Source organism: Sebastes umbrosus, chromosome 1 (assembly GCF_015220745.1).
Source record: "Sebastes umbrosus isolate fSebUmb1 chromosome 1, fSebUmb1.pri, whole genome shotgun sequence".
NCBI lineage: Eukaryota > Metazoa > Chordata > Actinopteri > Perciformes > Sebastidae > Sebastes > Sebastes umbrosus.
In genome coordinates, this window is record NC_051269.1 from 21,275,556 (window position 1) to 21,296,750 (window position 21,195).

At 40.5% G+C, this 21,195-nt stretch overlaps 2 protein-coding genes across 5 annotated transcripts in view; one reads left to right on the forward strand and one right to left on the reverse strand.

The window, feature by feature from the left end:
• Positions 1 to 218: 218 nt before the first annotated feature.
• On the reverse strand, positions 219 to 2,063 carry wu:fb55g09. Its single transcript, XM_037780898.1, has one exon. The coding sequence runs from the start codon at positions 1,587 to 1,589 to the stop codon at positions 864 to 866; it is 726 nt and encodes a 241-aa protein (XP_037636826.1). The 5' UTR covers positions 1,590 to 2,063; the 3' UTR covers positions 219 to 863.
• Positions 2,064 to 6,706: 4,643 nt separating this feature from the next.
• Positions 6,707 to 21,195, forward strand: part of nisch (nischarin) — a 31,691-nt gene continuing 17,202 nt past the window's right edge. Inside the window, exons 1-14 of one of the 4 annotated variants that reach the window (XM_037786007.1) lie at positions 6,721 to 6,772; positions 6,878 to 7,110; positions 9,516 to 9,599; positions 10,690 to 10,872; positions 12,198 to 12,246; positions 12,442 to 12,605; positions 12,724 to 12,819; positions 14,165 to 14,260; positions 14,357 to 14,509; positions 15,571 to 15,639; positions 16,074 to 16,259; positions 17,206 to 17,334; positions 17,733 to 17,846; positions 19,752 to 19,956. In XM_037786007.1, coding sequence (XP_037641935.1) covers positions 7,030 to 7,110; positions 9,516 to 9,599; positions 10,690 to 10,872; positions 12,198 to 12,246; positions 12,442 to 12,605; positions 12,724 to 12,819; positions 14,165 to 14,260; positions 14,357 to 14,509; positions 15,571 to 15,639; positions 16,074 to 16,259; positions 17,206 to 17,334; positions 17,733 to 17,846; positions 19,752 to 19,956 — 1,609 coding nt within the window. In that variant the 5' untranslated portion in view covers positions 6,721 to 6,772; positions 6,878 to 7,029. Of the gene's footprint in view, positions 7,111 to 9,515; positions 9,600 to 10,689; positions 10,873 to 12,197; positions 12,247 to 12,441; positions 12,606 to 12,723; positions 12,820 to 14,164; positions 14,261 to 14,356; positions 14,510 to 15,570; positions 15,640 to 16,073; positions 16,260 to 17,205; positions 17,335 to 17,732; positions 17,847 to 19,751; positions 19,965 to 21,195 lie in introns of all 4 variants that reach the window. The other 3 variants (XM_037786016.1, XM_037786025.1, XM_037785997.1) reach the window with 3 other exon arrangements.

The following is a 21,195-nucleotide window of genomic DNA, read 5'->3' on the forward strand; positions in this document are numbered from 1 at the left end:
TGTCACGTCTTCTCACATATTGTCATGTGAGCTGTTGTTTTAATGCATATGAGCAACACTGAGTATTTATTTTTTCCTGGTTAACTGTGCATTATTCACTCAGAGCCAACCTGGTGACTCAGTGACACACTGACCCTGATAACTTTAACACTTTACAAAATACTCATTCACACTCATTGAATGACACAACGATCACAAAGACAATCAATCAGCCCAAGTTACATCAATCAGATATTTATTTGTGATTTTTTTTTTTCTTCTTTTTGTTCAGTACAGTAAAGGGCTTTTTTGTTAATGACAGTCTGCATCAGCCAATCACCTGCAGCCTAATCCAGCCAGCTCGATGCCGATTGGCTGTTTGGGCCCACTCCCACCACCAAGCCCATCTCCCTTTGTGTGCAACAACAACAACAGAAAGGCAGCACTTTACAGCACCTGGACACATTGTACATGACCAAAACATGAACCAAATATAAACTGTAAAAAACATCTGTCTTAATTATGTCATTTTAATCTTGCATTCAGTTTAAGTTTTTTTCTTAAACCTGGAAAAAAATACCAACAGGGTGAGATAATTTCACTTTTTTTCAGCATCTTTAAAATAGATGAACTAAAGCAGGTAACTGCACAAGTATTAAAAAAAATACTTTAAAAACTTTTTTTTTTTTAAAGTTGATTTCTGCTGGAACCTGATGGAATCATGTCACCCTGCAAGCAGACAACATTTAAGGCCAAATGACTTGATAAGATGAAGATTTTTTTTGAATTTTCTGTGAACATGAAGAACAAACCTGACCCCTTTCACAGTCTGAGGTTTGAGGTTCACACTGCTGTGAACAAAATGGCTCCCTGAAAGTTCCCCTTCAGGGTGTCAGGATGTCACAAAACTCAACAAAGTCCCTCTGCATGAAATTCTGACTCTGAATCAGGTCATCCTCAGAGGGGAAATACTGCATGCTGTCCTCCTGCAGACGCAAACTGTCATCCTGCAGACGCAGACTGTCCTCGTGCAGATGCAGACTGTCCTTGTGCAGACGCAGACTGTCCTCGTGCAGTACCACGATCTGTCCCGGTGGCGTCGTTGAGCCGTGTGGGTTGGGACTGTCCAAGAGGGCTCCTCTTGCATTCTCCAGGACGCCCAGGTACGAGTCCATGTCTGTGAGCTCCACGTCGCTGTCGGAGCTGCTGCCGCTGTCGCTCCCCACCGAGTCGGAGCGCAGGTGCAGCATCTGATACTTCTCGTGCATCAGGAACTGGTTGGTGTTCTTGGGGGCGCGCATCCCTCTCGCTATGTTTCCTTTGACGTTGACGGGCCGGAGGGACATCACGGGCCTCTGGAAGTGTCTGGGGTGATGGAATTGAGGATGATGACGTTGAGGTTGGTGGTGAGTGCGCCCTCTTGGCCACCCTCCCCCTCCTGTCCTCCGCCCCTGCAGGCGCCCCCTGCAGCTCTTGGACCAGCCGTGCTTCCTGCGGCTGGAAGGGTCCCTCTGCGGACCCTCTTTCCCATCCTGATGCTGCTGCTGCTGCTGCTGCTGCAGCTGCAGCTGCTGCTGGCAGCTCCTCCTGCACATCATCTCTGAGAGCATACTTGTCTTGTCTTTCTTGCAGTCGCCTCCCTTCCTCCCTGCTGCTCTCCTTCACATCCTCTCCCCCTGCTCGGGTGGCCCACACAACAACAACAAAGAGAGGCTGGTTTCTGGCTCAGAATCACAAATGACCCTCCTCTCTCTCCGAGTCTACCTTTTCACTATTCTTTCGCTTTTTTTCTTGACCTCTGGCTTTGGCTGATGCATCGCCTGCTCTTCCTCCCCCTGCAGCAGCAGCTTGCCTGCTCGGCTGTCTCCCTGTCACGCCCTCCTCTGCCTTGTCTATAATCTATTCTTTTCACCTTTCTCTGAAAGTCAAATTAGCTTCTTACAGCTCTGATATAAGTGAACTGTAATGAGCGGCTAAAGGGGGTTTTAAGCGTCGTCTAGTTGATGTAAAGCTGATCTTTTTCTCAGTTCAAGGCCTGTAAGTGCAGTGTACTCAGCTCTGACCAGCACTCACTGTGGCTCTGCCTTCTCCTCAGAGCATGGATAAAGAGCTGGGAGGAACCATTCACAGGTTTAACAGAAGGAAGGGGGGTCAGGGTTACTAGTTCTGTCCACTGTTGATTAATAACATTGTAATATGACAGATTTCTATACGATATCTCTTCTACATATGCGTATAAGATATTAAAACATACATAATAGCTTGCAGATGCCTCGGGTTGTGTGCAGAGGTTGTGATAAGCATTAAGCTACTTCCTGCAGCAAGATGGTTCAGTCCGCTTCAGTTTTAGCAGCTGAAATCTGATCCACAGCTGCTGCTGTTACTGCCCGCCCCTCTGACAACACACACACTGTACAGCAACAACAACCAGCAGCACTGGGGCAGCAGGGCAGTAACAGTAGTTATTGTGTTAATATACATACAAGAACCCAACCCACATGGACTTATGAGACAATGAAAACACTGTTGCAGTGGTGAACACGGTTTCTTAAATAAAACATTACATTGCAAACAAAGAAAATCTGCCACAAAAAAAAGGATCCAACCAACGTGGCTCTAGGGATGACAGTGTCAGTGAGTCTGTACACCACTTTGGTCCAGACTGAAATATCTGAACAGATATTGAGTGCATTAATATTAAGTCTTATACAAACATTAAAGTGGCAGTAGGCCGTCTATTTTTGGCATTATTGGGTAAAAAATTCCATAATAACCTTTCAACATATTGTAATTCAAGTGTTCTGAGAAAAAAACTAGACTTCTGCACCTCCTCATGGCTCTGTTTTCAGGCTTTAAAAAATCTACGGGAGACTTTGATCAATCACAGGTCACTTCAGAGAGAGAGCGTTCCTATAGGCTGTGCTTCAGTCATGTGAACTTGGCATTCCTTCAACAGATTTTACAATGGCAGCCTCGTCACAAACTTTCTCATTTTACAGCTGAACAGTACACTACAAGATGATTCTGAAAACATTTGAGGAGAGAAATAGGCATTAACGTAACTTAATATTGATTCATATTTGATCAGCGCTGCCTAGTTTGACCGCTTGGTCGGAGTTCGCGAGTGATTGACAGCCGGCTCTCATAGACAGCAGGTGGACAGCAGACCTCAGATCAGCTCTTACTGATTGTTTTCCTCCGGTCTGTGAGATCTTGTAGATGCCATTAGGAGCACCGGAGGACACCGGAGGACTCAGAGGCACATGATTTTTTTCAGGTTACCTGTTTCATATACTACTGTCATGATATAGCATCCGTTTTATAACAATAACCTATTTTAATCATATTTGCTCCAATTTCGCCTACTGCTGCTTTAATGGTCCCCTGACTTTTCATCTCTCGCCACCATGAGGTTCACATTTGTGATTTTAATGTTTATTGTTGGATGGATTGCCATGAAATTTGGTTCAAGTCCCCCTCATTGAATTGTGATAACTTTATGATCCCTTGACTTTGCATCTGACGCCACCATCAGATCAAACTTTTTATTTGGTACTTTGGTTTATGAGCAAATTCCTGCAAAACTAATGACATTCCCATCAACCTCAGTTGTAGGCCTACTTTGTGTTTAATGCTAAATTAGCAAATGTAAGCATACTAACACGCTTAACTAAGACATTGAACAGTGCGAACATCATGTAATGTTAGCATGATGTCATTGTGTGCATGTGCATGCTGACATTAGCATTTAACTCAAAGTACTGCTGTGTCTAATGACAGCCTCAGTGCTGCTTTGCTGTAGACCGTTTGTCTTGTTTATAAACCTCTAATCAGAAGAAATGATAGGAAATAAAGGACATTTACTAAAAAAAAAGTACAGCCACTTAATCAATATATAATGAGCCATAAAATAGACTTTGTCTTCAGTGTCACCTAAATCACATAAAGTATTTCATCTTAAGCGAGACCATTAATATTAATATGGCTTCCTGCGGCTACTATAAGCACAACTATCCCTGCTATCACAATGCTCTTCAGTTCAAACATATGTAGGTCATTTCAATCCAACAAAGCATGGATGATATAACATACCTATATGTTTGCAGCTGCACCAGTGACCTCATGTGGCTGTGATGTGTATTACACAGAACAGTTATAGGAGCAGATGAAGGGGGGGGGGCAGTGTTTACTGTAATCCATCCAGCAAAATTGTTGGGTGGATAAGAAAAGACTCTCTAGTGTAGCATAAATTAAATTAAAGTTAGTCCTAGATTCACTGTGTGCCATCTTAAACAGCCGAGGACAGCGTGAGTTTAGAAAGCCGATTGCATTTGAATCATCTGCAGAATGAATAAACACGAGGATGATCACATCAGGCAACAATACGCTACTGTTAAACTCACTGATGACACATACAGTATACTATGTACTGACTATTTAGTCTATTTTGATACAAGAAGTCATCGCCATCCGTCCTCGTAATCCAGCTAATATTTGTTGCCTCAGCAGGTTGGAGTTTATGAGGCTGACAGCAGCACAAAACCACCTCCTTTTTATGTTCTTTATTGGTCAAACGTTCAGGAAAGTACAATAATCATGACATAAGTTAAACACAGCCAGGGTTAAACAAAATTGTGGAAAAAATAAAAATAGTAAATTAATTAAACAGAATTTTAAAATACAATAACTGTAATTACATAAAGAGGTTATGGCTATTACTGATGTGTTTATAGTTTCACTGCCATGTGTTTTTTGTTCTTTGATGAGGAGACTTAATAAGAGTTCATGTAGTAACAAAAATATACAAAGTTAGTTTTTTTCTATTTCAAATATATATTTGTGTAGAAAGTAATAAGACTAATTATGCAAAATGCAATTCTGCATCTACCTTATGATACTTGTAAATGCCCAAATAAAATCTGAATACGAAATGATACAGATACCAGTGGTGGAAAGTATAGGCTACATTTACTCAAGTACTGTACTTACGTACAATTTTGAGGTACTTTTACATTACTTGAGTATTTCAATTTTATGCTGCTTTAAACTTCTACTACATTACATTTCAGAAGGAAATGTGCTTTTTACTCCACTACATTTGTCTGACAGCTGGAGTTACTGGTTACGTTACTGATTAAGATTTTACAAACAAAACGTGATAATTTATGAAATATGATACTGCGCTATAGATTAAACTATCCAACCGTATATAAAGTAGTTCAAATATGCTCCACCGCCACTAGCTGTAACATTAAAATGCTGCTTAAATGTTATAGCATCGGTAATAATATTCCAATAATATGATATAATATTATTACTCTCTGAAAGGGACCATTCTGCCCAACAAGTACTTTTACCTGAACACTTAAAGTACATTTTGCAGTTAATATGTTTGTACTTTTACTGAGGTGAAATCTTGAATGTAAGACTTTTACTTGTACTGTGTTCTTGCTATACTTTTACATAGGTGAAAGACATGAGTACTCTTTCCACCACTGACAGATACACAGATAGGAGATGAAATCTGGTGGTGGAATGCAACTAGTACATTTACTCAAGCAGCCTGTTGTACTTTTATTTTTGAGGTACTTGTTCTTTACTTTATTTCCATTTTATGTTACTTTAAACTTCTTCTACTCCAATGCATTTCAGAGGGAAATATTGTACTTTTCACTGCACTACATTTATTTGATAAATTCAGTTACGTTTTCAGATTCAGATTAATAATACAAAATATAATTCACAAATAATAATAATACATTATTATTATTATTAATATTATTATTATTATTATTATTAATAATAATAATGATAAAATAATTAATATAATGTATTATTATTGTATCCGGCAGTATATAAATCAATTAAAATTAACCCACTTTTACCAGCTGCAACATTAAAGTAATGAAGACATGAATGCGTCAATCATTATAATCCAATAATATAATATATATGATTCAGAAATGGGCCATTCTGGGCCAGTATTTGTTCTTCTTCCACAGAGACATGTCTGTGTCTCTAATGCTCCCAGTTAGGCAAGGCAAGGCAGCTTTATTTGTAGAGCACATTTCAGCAACGGGGCAATTCAAAGTGCTTTACATAAACATTCAAGAACATTGTGACAAAGTGAAAAAGAACATTAAGACATAATTAAAACAGTTATAAAAACATAAAAACATAAAATATTAGAAAATAAAAACAAGCTCAAAATAAAAGCTAGGATAGAAGCTAAAATAGAATATAACACACAAGAGTAAAAGCTCTAGTTGCAGTATAAGATCATTATCTGGTTTAATAAAAGGCAGCAGCAAACAGGAAAGTTTTAATCTTTGATTTAAAAGATCTCAGAGTTGGAGTTGGTCCTGCAGGTTTCTGGGAGCTTGTTCCAGATAATTGGTGCATAAAAGCTGAACGCTGCTTCTGCATGTTTAGTTGTGACTCTGGGGACACTAAGCAGACCTGATCCAGATGACCTGAGAGGTCAAAAGTGTATTCGTATTTGTACATTGTGTCTTTGCCTCAGAGATATTTAGTGTTTAATAAATCACAACGCCACTCCTCATGCATGGATCTATTAAGTCTGTTACATCACACTGTACCAATGTCTACCACGTCACCACTGTTATTAATAAACAACATCATAATTCTCGCGATAAATATGTGAAAGATGAGACATGTTCCTATTATCGGACAAGGATGGTGTAATGAGGATGACTCTTTTCCTTTCAGTTTTATTTGACCTTTATTGTAAGAGTAGTGTAATGACCTTGTCTGGCTGCTCACATAATGTCGAGTATGTTTGATATACATTCAGCATAGAACAGATGTTTTCCTGTAGACGTTGTCTAGAGATCTGTCACAGGACAGTTTGTACATAAAGTTTTGTTCGTTTTGACAGACAGTCAGCTGCTCCGTTCAGCATCACAACAAACATGGCGGCAGCAGGAGGCGAACTGACCAGAGCAGCGCTGGATGAAATCCTCTAGAGACGCTTCAACTGAGAGTTTATCACTTCACAAGAGATAACATCTGCTTCTTCAACATCTCAACATGGAGTCCGCCCCGTTTCCAGAGGAAGTCTCGGAGAGGAAACTGTGTGTTGTCGGTTCAGAGCTGGTGGAAAACTACACAGTAAGATATCATCCGGTTTACCCTCCAGCCTCTACCCTCTAGCCTCCAGCCTCTAGCCTTTAGCCTCTAGCCTCCAGCCTCTACCCTCCAGCCTCCAGCCTCTAGCCTCCAGCCTCCAGCCTCTACCCTCTAGCCTAGCAGACACTGAGCTTAGCTTAGCTTAGCTTAGCATGTAGCTATACACTTAGCTTAGCTTAGCTTAGCTTAGCATGTAGCTATACACTTAGCTTAGCTTAGCTTAGCTAGCCTGTAGCTATACACTTAGCTTAGCTAGCTGGTAGCTATACACTTAGCTTAGCTTAGCTCAGCTAGCCTGTAGCTATACACTTAGCTTAGCTTAGCTTGTAGCTCTACACTTAGCTTAGCCACTTAGCTTAGCTTAGCTTGTAGCTACACACTTAGCTCAGCTAGCCTGTAGCTATACACTTAGCTTCAGGTCTGTCAAAGTGACAGTGTGTTAATGTTGAAGAAATTACTCTCATCAGTGAATCAGTGAAAACACAAACTGTTAAGTTATTGTACTGGACTCTGGAGTCTGGACTGAAAAGAACCACAGAGTTGACAAGCTACCTGCTAACTGCTAACTGACCTGACAGCCTGCTGCAGCTTTCTGTTCCTCTGTCAGGGTTACTATGGTGTGAAGGTCTGCACTGTTATGTTTGACAGAAAGTCAACCGCCGACATGGCTGGGAAAAATGGGTCATCCCTATGTTCCCAGTGTCCTATGGTTCCCAGTGTCCTGTGTTCCCAGTGTCCTATGTTCCCAGTGTCCTATGTTCCCAGTGTCCTTTGTTCCCAGTGTCCTATGGTTCCTAGTGTCCTATGCTCCCAGGGTCATATGTTCTCAGGGTCCTATGGTTCCCAGTGTCATATGTTCCCAGGGTCATATGTTCTCAGGGTCCTATGTTCTCAGGGTCATATGTTCTCAGGGTCCTATGGCTCCCAGTGTCCTGTGTTCTCAGGGTCCTATGGCTCCCAGTGTTCTCAGGGTCCTATGGTTCCTAGTGTCCTATGGTTCCTAGTGTCCTATGTTCTCAGGGTCCTATGTTCTCAGGGTCCTATGGCTCCCAGTGTCCTGTGTTCTCAGGGTCCTATGGCTCCCAGTGTTCTCAGGGTCCTATGGTTCCAAGTGTCCTATGGTTCCAAGGGTCCTATGTTCTCAGGGTTCTATGTTCTCAGGGTTCTATGTTCTCAGGGTCCTATGTTCTCAGGGTCCTATGTTCTCAGTGTCCTGTGTTCTCAGGGTCCTATGTTCTCAGTGTCCTGTGTTCTCAGGGTCCTATGGTTCCCAGTGTCCTGTGCTCTCAGGGTCCTATGGTTCCTAGTGTCCTGTGTTCTCAGGGTCCTATGGTTCCCAGTGTCCTGTGCTCTCAGGGTCCTATGGTTCCTAGTGTCCTGTGTTCTCAGGGTCCTATGGTTCCCAGTGTCCTATGTTTAACTAACACTGTATAAGGGATTAATAAAAGCCATCTTTGCGGTTCAAATTGCAAACGAATGAAAGGAGATGGATGTTTCAAATGCAGTTTTAAATGGTAAAAATCTGTTCAGCCACTGTGGAGATATCCATGTCTTACCTGCAGATTTGAGGGTGTATGTTTCGAGGAGTATAACATCAGCAGGCTATAAGCTGTAGGTGGGTGATTTCACCATATTGACCCAGGGAAACACTGAGGGGAAAAAACATCGCTGAGAACATAAAATCATTTGAAAGGTGTCGTTAATGTGTCATATTACAAGGATATTAAGCTGGGAACATAAATGCATGGATTTTCTTTTCTTTTTTTTGACACTGAGAGATTTTATTCTCCATATAATAGTAATATAGAGCAGCTGACAACATCATTATCAGGCACCATGACGGCCTTAACATCCAGATAACAAACTTTCTATATTATACAGACTTAAACAAAACTTCATGGAAGCAATTTTCATCCAGGAAAAGAAAAAAAAAACCGTTCAAGTAGGAATGATAATGTCTAGGGCGTTCTAAATTATGACTCTGCATTAATAATGAGATGAGTCAAAATTTTGACTTTCTAATCGACTGTCTGAGTCAAGATTATCTTTTTTTAGATGTATTTGTATTAGCATTGTTAGAGGGAGCCTGAGATCTAAGATTTCATTACCAACAACTGCTTCTTTGTATTGTTGTGCATATGACATTAAATAACTACTGGAACTGGCTTTCAGCTGCATCTCGTGGTCACCCTCAGCAGATGGAGTTGTCATAGTGATGGTTCAAGTGTTATCACATGACCTATGTTTGGAATTTAGTTCACCTGATAACAAACAGGTTGTTGTATATAGGAGGAGAGGATATTTGATCATTTTCTATTTAATTATTGGAGCATCCGTGCAGTTTAGGACAGATTGTAATCACTGACTGTCCTGCTGTTCTGTTTCAGGTTTATATCATCGAGGTGTTGGATGGAGAGCACAGATGGACTGTGAAGCACCGCTACAGTGACTTCCACGACCTCCATGAGAAGGTAAAAGACCGGAGCAGATCACCTTAGTCTGCTTACTATGATAGGCATGATCACTTTCACCAAACATTTATTTTGTAGTGTGTCCAGGTGAAGTAACAGCCGGACAAATGGGTTTGAATTCAGTTTGGTGCTGTGATGCATGATGCCGTGTTTCTTACTGATTGAATGTGTAAACAAGAGATGCTCAGTATGGAATTTTAGAGCCAATAGCTGGCTGTCTTGCAGTTGCAAACATGTGAAGATGAAAATAAAGACTTAACTTTTCTGACAAACCTTTTTTTCCCCTACGGCCAATGTAACTTTTGCAAACAATTTTGCAGTTACCATAAGAATGGCCTTTTTACTGACATCCTTTTTTATCATGCATTTGCTAACAAGCTGCAATGCAACTGATATAAATTAATTCACTTCCTTGTGTGACTTGTACTTACTGTACTTGCACTAATTATACTTGTGGTGTTCATTCACAATTATAAAGGAACACACCCAACAGCTGTTGTAAGAAAAGGCTCCACATTATTAGACACAATTATTGCCTGAAATTCCATTATGGAACAATGATTAATAATTTATATTTCTCATTTATCAGAGGATAATGTACCGGCCATAGACATATTGTACAGCCCCACTCATTAATGACCATAATGCATTACATCAATGATGCACCACATTTGTTCTGACTTTGATCGATTAGCAATCTTCTGTCTGAATATGTGAACAAAAATGTATTTGCTAAAAGATAAAAATGGACCTTTAAAAAATACAGGAGACTCTGAATTCAAATCTGCAATAGAAGAAGAAAGCAGGAGCTTCAGACTGTGGAGAAAACATCACTTTTTCTATTCATTTCAGTTAATTAATAAATCGTTTATACAATGGTGAAAATGAATCCATCACAGTTTCCCAGAGTCCAATGTGATGTCTTCAGATTACTTGTCTTGTCTGACCAACAGTCCAAATCCCAAAGATATTCAGTTTACAATAATATAAAACAAAGAAAATCAGCAAATCTTCACATTGGAGCTGCACCCAGACAACGTTAGGCATTTTCAGTTATTAATGTTTTATCCTGATGTGTGTTTCCCTGCAGCTGACTGCAGAGAAGAAGGTGGACCGACGGCTGCTGCCTCCAAAGAAGATGTTGGGGAAGAACTCAAAGAGTCTGGTGGAGCGGCGGCAGAAGGAGCTGGAGCTCTACCTGCAGACGCTGCTGCAGCAGTTCCCGCAGGCCACGCCGACTCCGCTCGCATCCTTCCTGCACTTTCACTTCTACGTAAGTACACCTGAGGCTCCAACAACCCTACATCCTCTGCACATGTACAGTGACCTGTTCAGGTGCTTCAAGTTGACATTTAATAGGTTAAAAACAGTTATGTTGAGTAATTGAAAAAATAATTGACAGATTAACTCAACATTGGTATCATGTCTGGTGAATAGATGGTCTCTCTTGCTAGTGTTCCAGCAGTGTGACACAACCTTTACTAGAATAAAACCAGGTCAAAAACATTTTCATTTCAGTTGTATCTCGAGTCAGATTTTTGGGTTCTAGTTCTCAACATGGTGGTCATGTCAAAAGTTGATGATAGGCAGAAATGTGTTTAAAATGTAACAATGATATGTGTGTAAATGGTGATTATTTCCCAGGTTGAGAAGCGCTGCTCCAGGCTGGTGTTTAAGGCTTTGTGATGTCAGTGACTGATCATATGATGATGTTGATACAACAACAGACCAGTGTTGTCTGAGTCCAGAGTACACAGTCAATTAAAAAAAACAAACAAAAAAAAACTCTCATGTGATGTGAGATGAGCAACACGTGACTGTCACAGCCGAGATAGAAAACAGTTGGACTGTTGTTTATTATTCAGCTGCATTAAGGCTACACATAACTACTGTATAATGTAACTTGGATGAAAACAATTAAGGCATACATGATGATATCTAGCTAAAATGATCCTGTTAATTCTAAACTAGTCACAGTTAGAGGTAGGGCTGTCGCGGTGAAGGAATTTCCCCTGCGGTGATAACGATTGGCTCAACAGCGTGATATGTGGTATTATTGCAATTTGTTTTTTTGCAAATTATTTAATTTATCCTGATTTTAGTGTTTTATATATAAAAGTATTTGCTCTGGATGAAGGGAAGGCTGAAACACCCTAAGGGAGAGAGGACAGACGTGCCGGTCTATGTGAATTAATTTCTCCTCCATTGTTGTTGTTCAGCACTTGTAGCCTACATGTAGGATTTGACGGTCACGGTTGGTCTTTGAGGTATTTGTCCCGTCCCTCTTCCATTGTGATTGGACGGCTGGGTAAAAAGTGACACTGATGAACGCAGCATTTTACCCAAAGTTGAACATTTTTCAGCTCATGGCGACCAGAAAAAAATGTGAACATAGCAGTTGTGGCAGTTGCTTGCCATCTCCTGCGGTGGGCTTGTCAATAGTGTTGTATTGCAATATCGCGGTTATTGCGACAGCCCTAGTTAGAGGCAACATCGAACATCAGTAGAGAGTTGAAACCATGACCAACTGTCTGCTGAGCAGCGAGGAAATAAGGAAATAACTGTAACCGTTTTTAACAAACTCTTTGTCTCTTTCAGGAGATTAACGGCATCACAGCAGCTCTGGCTGAGGAGTTGTTTCATAAAGGTTGGCTTCCTTTCTGACCTTTGACCTCTTTCCTCTCATCTAGTATTTCTACAACTGTGTTAACATTAACCCCTTTATTAAAGTGGTATGTTTGTGACTGATTTAGTCAAATGTGTGTGTGACAGATGAAACAGATCTTGTACAGTGTGCAGTATCAGACCATTGTGTGTGTGTTTGTTTGTGTGTTGTGTGTAGGTGAGCAGCTGCTGCAAGCTGGCGAGGTGTTTTCCCTCCATCCTCTGCAGCTTTACTCCGTCTCCCAGCAGCTACGTCTGGCCAAACCAACCTGCTGTAACGGAGACGCCAAGACTGACCTGGGACACATCCTGGACTTCACCTGCAGGCTGCGATACCTCAAGGTCACACACCTCTTTATTTAACTCAAATCCCCATCGTACAGTTTAGTGTCGCGTCCTGACTTCCCTTTCAGGAGCAGACGTGGTGAATGTTCTAATTGGTTTTGTCTGTGTCGGTCAGATGTGTGGTACCAGAGGCCCAGTAGGAACCAGTAACATCCAGGAGAGCACTCTCCCCTTCGACCTGTCTGTTTTCAAATCACTGCTGCAGATAGAGGTAACTGTCTGTCTGTGTCTCTGTCTGTTTGTCCTGGAAATACTTACCTGGTCACACCAGATAGTAGCACATCTCATTAGACAGAGCAATGCATGGTGCAATACAGCTAATATGATCATTTACTCCATTTCGGACTCTCAGGCTCTTTGTTCCCTCAAAGTTCAGCACTGGCAAGACAAGTTTGTTTGTCCACAGTGTAAATTAGCGTGTCAAAGTTCACCAACACTGAACTCATGAAGGCTCTGTGTGGATCTCCTTTGCCCCCATAACTAAATCTGCTGCTCTGACAAATGTCCCAAATGCTGGTGTGAGCAGGCTCATACAGAACCAGTTTTGCAGCTGTTTCACATCACTGGTGTGGCCAAAAGCAGGGGGGACAGGAAATAGCATGGGTGGAGTTGTAAACATAAATTGCAGGAGTTAGCAGGCTACCAACCTGAAGGTCAACTGCTGTTGCAGTGTTGCATGTCACCCCCGTCTCTAACCGCAAAGTAAAAACACTAATAGAGGAAGCAAAATTTATTTCATTATGATAATACAAATACCAGTTAAAGGGATAGTTTGGGTGTTTTTGAAATGGGGTTGTATGAGGTACTTATCCATAGTCAGTGTATTACCTACAGTAAATGACGGTCGACATGCCCCCAGTGTGGAGAAGCAGACAGGAGTACCAGCACGGGAGTAAAGCAATGTACTGCTTTGGACAGGGCCGGCAGCAAAACATATTTTATCCACCTACAAGAAATGCTCTCTTAAAAAAATCCATATCTGTTTAAATGTACACTATATTTTGAATATTTTCACCGCTTTATCGTGCTGTCAGACAGCCCTTTCCAATGGAGAACTGAACTGAAACTTATCTATGATCTCTTCAAAGCCACAAGACTCCGTTGACAAAAACAGTATAGATAAGTTTCACTTTCAGTTCTCCATTGTAAATATAGTGTAGACTTAAACGGATATTGGGCCTTTCTTTTAGGTGGCTAAAATATGTTTTACTGCCGGCCCAGTCCACAGCACTGTATTGCTTTGCTCTTGTGCTGGTGCCTCTGTTTCTCCGGTTTCATGCGTACTGCCATCTACTGTAGGCAATACACTGACTATGAATAAGTACCTCATACAACCCCACTTCAAAATATCCCTTTAAGGTGATCAGCAGCAATGAACTGCCATGAAGTATCTGAAGTATTGGTGCTCAGTTAATTAATTAATCATGTCATGTTCTCTTCAGTATATTCCTACAACAGTACTGATTGGAACAAACTAATGGAGATTTTTTTTTGACTTTTCCGAAATTCACTGACAAGATTTAGATGATAACTTCTGTCTCTCTGTCTGTCTTCAGATTAGCGAGTGCAGCGCTCAGCAGATTCGAGGTCTGTCGTCTCTGAGGTCGAGTCTGGCAACTTTGAGTATCCACAACTCGACGGAAGCTATGATGGTGCACTACTACTACTGATAAATACTTCTCTGTAGTGGTTATGCAGTGTCTTGTATGTCGCGTGCTGATCCATGTGTTATTTCTGGCATCCTCCAGTCGATCCTGGTCCCGGAGGCGAGCGAGTTCTCACAGTGGGAGGCTGAGGGGGCCGAGTCGGGCTGTCCCGTCACCGCTGTCATCCCCGTGTGGAGAAACCTGACCACGCTGGACATGAGCCACAACGGCATCAGCACCATCGACAGCTCAGTGGTGAGACACGCCACGCAAACGTAAACACAGTGTGAACTATTTTATTAAATTTCCCCACAGTGAAGTCAGGATAAGGAATACTGACTGACCCTGGTCCATTTCATACAGTATCTCATAACCACACATGAGGATCTTGTGATATTCGAAAAATTTGATATTGATATCATGTTAATAATACACATATGATGATATTGTGTAAATAATCCAACACCTCTTAAATCATTTTATATATACAGTTATGGATACAGACTCACTCTCCATCTCTCTACACTAGTGTTTTGAGTGTAATCCATTTGCCAAAAAAGAGACGAAAAACACAATAAAATAAAGTTATTATGCGTTTAGTAAGTTATTCTTTTTATTTCATTTTAAATTTTCTATATAGATATCACGATAATATCGTTATCGCAAATTTTTTTGGCCATGAAAATCGTGTAGTGATAATCTGATATTGTGACAACCCTAGCCAGTTGCCACACACTATTGATTTCTTTTTCTAAATAATACAGTTTTTTTTTTATTTGACTATGTTTTATGCAACAACATAACAAGAAAAATAAACCTTGTTCCAACCCACCATCTACCAAAAATTTAAAATACCAGGACAAGGCAAAGGAAGGAAATAAAATCATCTGATGTTGATTATTTCTTGGAATGATTTGCATCACTTCTGTTAAGTTCCAATGGTCATGAAAATCCTGGAAACGTTGCATGAAAATAAGTTTCCCAGGCCTGAAAGAGCTGTTTAAAAATGTATAAAAATAATGATGCCAAGTCCACCATATTTCTAAAACTGACACTAACTACTTCACAGCTAAAACCCTATAATAGTAATACAGTCTTAAGTTATATTGTGTAACATACAAAGTTGATCCAGATGATTTTACAACATTTGCTTGTGATTGTTCAATAAAAATGCTCAATAAAAACGTGCTGGCTCAGGAGGTCAGGTCCTCTCTGTCTGTACACGGGGTAAAAAAAGCTTGGTATGTGAATAAAGGAACGTTTCAGTTCCATAAATCAGTTTCTATGTGCTGACTCTCAGTTTTTCTCTGCTGTAGAAACTGATTCCCAAGGTGGAGTTTTTGGATCTGAGCCACAACCAGCTGTCCACAGTGGAAAACCTCCAGGTATGTGACAGCGTGATGAAGAATACATCAACTCTGTTGTCCTTCATGTCAGTGTCAGTATCATTTTTAGGGTTGCAGCGATCAGTCATTTTCAGTTGATTGATATGATTATTTTTTAGATTAATCAATTAATTAATTGATTCTTCTGTTAAATGTTTTTTTCTGACCAACAGTCCAAAATCCAAACATATTCAGTTAACTAAATAAAATACTAAACATAGAAAAACAGTAAATCCTCACACTGGAGATGCTGGAACAAGAACATGTTTGATATTTCTGCTTGATAAATGACTAAAACAGTTTCCAAAACATTTTCTGTGGATTGGGATCTGACTGATGCTCAGCTGCTGCAATAGGCAGCTGGTCCTGACACCCCTACAGATGTGTAGTTTGTCATTAACAGTAGCACTGAAGTATCTGTCCTGTGTTGGCAGCACCTGTACAATCTGGTCCACGTGGATCTGTCCTATAACAGCCTGCGGGTCCTGGAAGCTGCTCACACCCGTCTGGGCAACATCAAAACCTTGAACCTGGCCGGCAACCAGCTGGACCAACTGACCGGCCTCACCAAGCTCTACTCTCTGGTTAACCTGGACCTCAGCCACAACCAGCTGGCCCAGGTAATCACACCGTGGACGTCCTGATAGTCTAGCGGTCAAAGTGACATAAATACGTACAGGAAATCTTTCTTTTTACGCTTTATTGTAAGAGTGCAACAGATACATTTCCTGCATAGGAAACATTAAATATACTACTACCATAAAAGAAGGAAGTAAATAGATACTACTACTAAATTATTTACATGACTATGCTGTAGGTGTTAAAGGTCTTTGAACACCAAGTCCGTATTTTCTGTATGTGTTTTTTTTAATCCGTCATCTGATTTAAAAAAAAACATTATGCAATGAAATCCTTGCACACTGAATCCGATGCATTTTATTATTCAATTTTATTCTAATTTGCAATGCAAGACAAAACGGAATTAATTATGTGGGTGCGATGGACAGCTCTAGTCCCAAACGAAGCAAATGAATGAATGACATTAGCAAGAAGCTATCGTTCAGCTGCCGAGAGCACAATCACTACTGTCTAATCTTTCATACATCCATTGTTTTGCGATCATCCAAGATTCTTAGCTGTTCTGCAATCACGTTTGCGTGGACGGTGGCTCTGAGTGGTCAAACAACCCTCATTTGCCTTTTGACGGATGCAAAGAAATGCTGAAAATGTAACCTGTTCCAAAACATTAATGACGAACAAAAATTTCGGAGTCGGTGTGTAAACTTAATTGACACAACGTGAGGTCGTATGTATTTTTAAATGCAACAATTTTGGACGAAAAATACAGACTTGGTGTGCAAAGGCCTTAAATGATCATCCATATTAACTACAACAATCATTCTCTCTCCTCATTTTATGTCATCTCTCTACTGTTGACTCTGCATTATACATTTAGGAAAAATAACTTAAAAGACTGTGAGGAAAAACAACCAACCATAGCTCGTGAAAAATCCATAATTTAACGAGGGAGTAAGTGGAGGCTGACTTGTGTGTGTTTGTTTCCAGTTGGAGGAGATCAGGAACATCGGCTCTCTGCCCTGTCTGGAGAAACTCAACCTGTCCAGTAACCCCATGTTCATCATCCCAGACTACAGAACCAAAGTCCTGACCCAGTTTGGAGACCGCGCAGCAGAGGTACACTACCAAAACCACCACACCGTTAACGTTACTACTCTACTAGTAGCCTACTAGCACTACTTCTACAGCAGCCAACAGCACCAAAACGTTTTCTTTTGCTCATACTGCTGCTATTACTACAGCAGAGGTAAACAACCAACACCAACACACTGCTTCTCTCTCCGTTGCTACTGCTTCTAATGTAAATGTATTACTGTCACTACAAGTACCACTACTGCTACTACTATAGAATCTGCTCATGCTTCTACTCGTAGTACTACTAGCCTATCAATATTATTGCTGCCACTGTTTATGCTACTTCAGCTGCTGCTGTTGATTATATTAAGTCTACTTCTTTTAAAAAACAGTGTGTGTGTGTTGACATGTTTCTTGACTCTTTGTCTCTGCATCTTCAGGTTTGTCTGGACGGAAAAGTGACGACAGAGAAGGAGCTGGACACAGTGGAAGTGTTGAAAGCCATTCAGAAAGCCAAAGAAGTCAAAGACCGAATGAGCAGCGGCGACAAGAAGGTACGTTCTGTCGCGCTGAATCATCCAGCAGGAGGAAATGTCAGACCAGGTTGTATGGTTACATTTATGTCAGTTTGCTTTGACATACAGTTTGCACTTTAAAGAATATTAAGTAGTTTAGAAATGTTAAGTTAAAATAATGGATGTTTCATTTATATACTGTATATACAGTGTAGATATCCAATTTATGAATCTCTTTTAGGACTGTGAGAAAACAGTTTTCTGTTCTGTAAATCACATAAGAGGATTTTACACCTTTTTTTTTTCAACATTATCAGTACCTTTGAACTCTAATGAGTCAATCTTCAACTCAAAACACTGTTGAATGTTACAAATTGGTACTCTGTAATCATATCTTCCCAATGAATTAACCCTGAAACCTTCTGTAGTGGTTTTATAGTTCTAACCTGATTTATAGACAGTTGGAGATCATCACAATTAGATGCGACTAATAATGAAGTTAATTACTAACAGATCTCTGAAGCCTGAATATTGTGCACATCAGCAGCAGAGTTAAGATGTAATACAAATATAGCCAATAAATCAGAGAAGCATGATTACAGTAAATGTGTGAGGTTTTAATCTTATTTGGAAACTTGTAACAAAAATTCAGAAATGTAAACTGATCCGTGAAGTTTGTGAGCTAAATCTGTTTATTTATTTATTATTTATTTATCTGTGTTTAAGCATAGCCTGAAAAATTGTCGTTGTGAATTTTACTGTAAATGTGTAGAACACATTTTGTGGACCTTCTTTTAAAGAAGCTAATAGTTTTTTTTCCTATGAGATCATAAGACAATATTTGTGGCCAACTGTTTCCTCCTGCAGAGGAAGCTTGTATGTTTTCTGTTTATTGATTATTAGAAATGTGTCTAGAACAACTAGGATTACTTCCTGTTCGGGTGTCCAGCCTTAAGAGAAAAGGACCATTTTAAGTTTAAAGAGTGACAACCTGTTTAGGAAGATGATGTCCCCATTCTAAGTCCCACCTCCAAAGCTCTGATTGGCTGGGTTGTTTTTCCAATAAGGGAAATGGCTGTCGATAAGTACGACACCTGACGTATTTGAGCATATCAGAGGTTCAGAGCTCTGGAAGCAGGCTACAAAAGCCGATCAAAATGTGGCCAAATTATTTTTTTGTTTGTTTTTTATTTATGAATCATGAAATACATCTGTACACGCCAGTGATGTTTTTTTCTTAGATAAACTTAGAGGCCTGAGTATTCTTGCTTTTGTAACAAAAAATAGGCTTAGCAAAAGATCATTACTGAGTGTGTTTGATCTATACTAGTTGTTGTGCATATAGTCTGACTGCTATACATAGTAAATAACCTGAATCCAAATATTTAAGCTGCATAATAGTCCAAATTTCAAGCAGAATGTTTGAAACTTAAAAGTGAATTCAAGCTGAAGGCTGGACGCCCACACAGGAAGTGATTGTTGTCATTCTGTTCAGTGTATTAATATCCCCTGAACACAAACCTTGACAATGTGTTCTGCAGAAGGAGACTGTTGACCACAAATATTGTCAGGGCAAGGCAAAATGTTGATTGCAACTTGTTCACAGATTTCTTCACATTTACAGATTTAAAGAAAACTCACGACGTGTCGGAAGGTTATGTTTGAACTTTCAGAACACAGATGTAGCTCTTGAACTTCACCGTTTGGTTTACACAACCTCGTACATGTCTAGTAACTATACAACTAGAGCAGTGCTGGACTAGTGCTACTGGATTTGTTTCCATGTAAAAAGGCTAAAAATCAGTCTTAGATGTCTCAAGTCCGGACTGACTATTTCTCTGCTGCTGATGGAGCTGCTGGTTGCAGGTTTCTGGATGTGATCAGGTTGGTGATGTAGGTGACTGCTGCTCTCTGAAAGCTTCCTCCTCTCTGTCCTCTCGTCAGATCAGTGAGGAGACCAGGCTGTCTGCTGCTGCACCTCCTCACCTCTCCTCCTCCTCTCCCCCCTCCTCTTCCTCCTGCTGCTCCTCTGCTGTTGCTCCTCCTGCTGTCACCTCTTCCTCTTCTTCTTCCTCCTCCTCCTCCTCCTCCTCCTCCTCCTCCTCTTCCTCTTCCTGTCCGGCCCAGCAGGCTGCCTGCCTCAGCCAAGGTAATCATGTATGTATCAGGCTGTGCAGGGCTGAGGGAGGGGAGGGTGGGGCCGGTGGTTTTTATTTCTACAGACCGGCGAGTATGTTCCGCTGCTCTTTGTCTGGAAAGTGAAACAGCTGATTTCCAAAAGCAGCAGCGGACTGCACTCACTGGGACTGCAAATTAGTAATTATTTTCATGATCAATTCATATTCCAGTTGTTCCAGTTGTCTGGTGAAGCTAACCTGCTGCTGCCCGTCCTGATACAGAGCGTCTTGTTTTAAACCAGATCTCCTCAGCTTTATATTTCCTTTTGCAGATGCTTCGCTTTCTGCTACGACTCAGAGGAAAACAGCTTCTTTCACTGTTCATAACATAAACATATAAATTGTGATCAGTTGCCTGTTGCTTCAGTTGTTCAGAAGTTCAAACTCCTCCGGCCTGATAACATAATTGCTCTGGAAGTTTACATTTATTTATCACACAGGTTGCCACCAGCCTCATTCATTCTTATGTAAACTTAGCTCTAATGATATTTACCCCAATAAACTATTAGAATAGCCTGGTTCCACACTTCTGTTCATATCATGGATGTTTAAAGTTTGTTTGGGAACAGAGACGTTAATACATCCACCACGGTACAGGCTTACAGCGTACAGCCCATGGGTGTATTGTAAGATAATAAAAGTGATGAATTACAGCCAATATATCCATTAATAGAGCCGCATACAGCTAGCAGGAAGCTGGCAGAACTGGATATGATATGAGCGTGCAAGGCGGTGCAGTCCTGTGGGTCTGATGCACGTTCATTATGCCGAGGAAAATAACTCTGGATTCAGCTATTAGTGAATTTTACAACTTTTAGGACATAATGATTTAAATGAAGCTATTTAAGTGTTCATACTGGGAAGTTGATTTACCTAAAAAAAAATTCTTCTGATTTACAAACATCTCTTTATACATTCATCGCCACAGACTCATTGGCGTTCATCTATCCAAAATGACGGCAGCACTACCGCAGAGCCATCTAGCAGCTGTTGTCAAAAAAAGCACCAGAGTTTCGTCTCTTTGCTTCTATACATTTTGATAAAATGGCCACAAAAATATGTTCAAGTGTGGATTAGATGTTTGCAGCTGTACTTTTTATTGTAAGTCAGCTAACCACTCTTAAATCAACGTGTTTCTTCAGTCGACACAAGAAACAGTAAGTTAAAGGCTCCCACAGTAGCAACTGCTATCAAAATGACGTTGACATGAC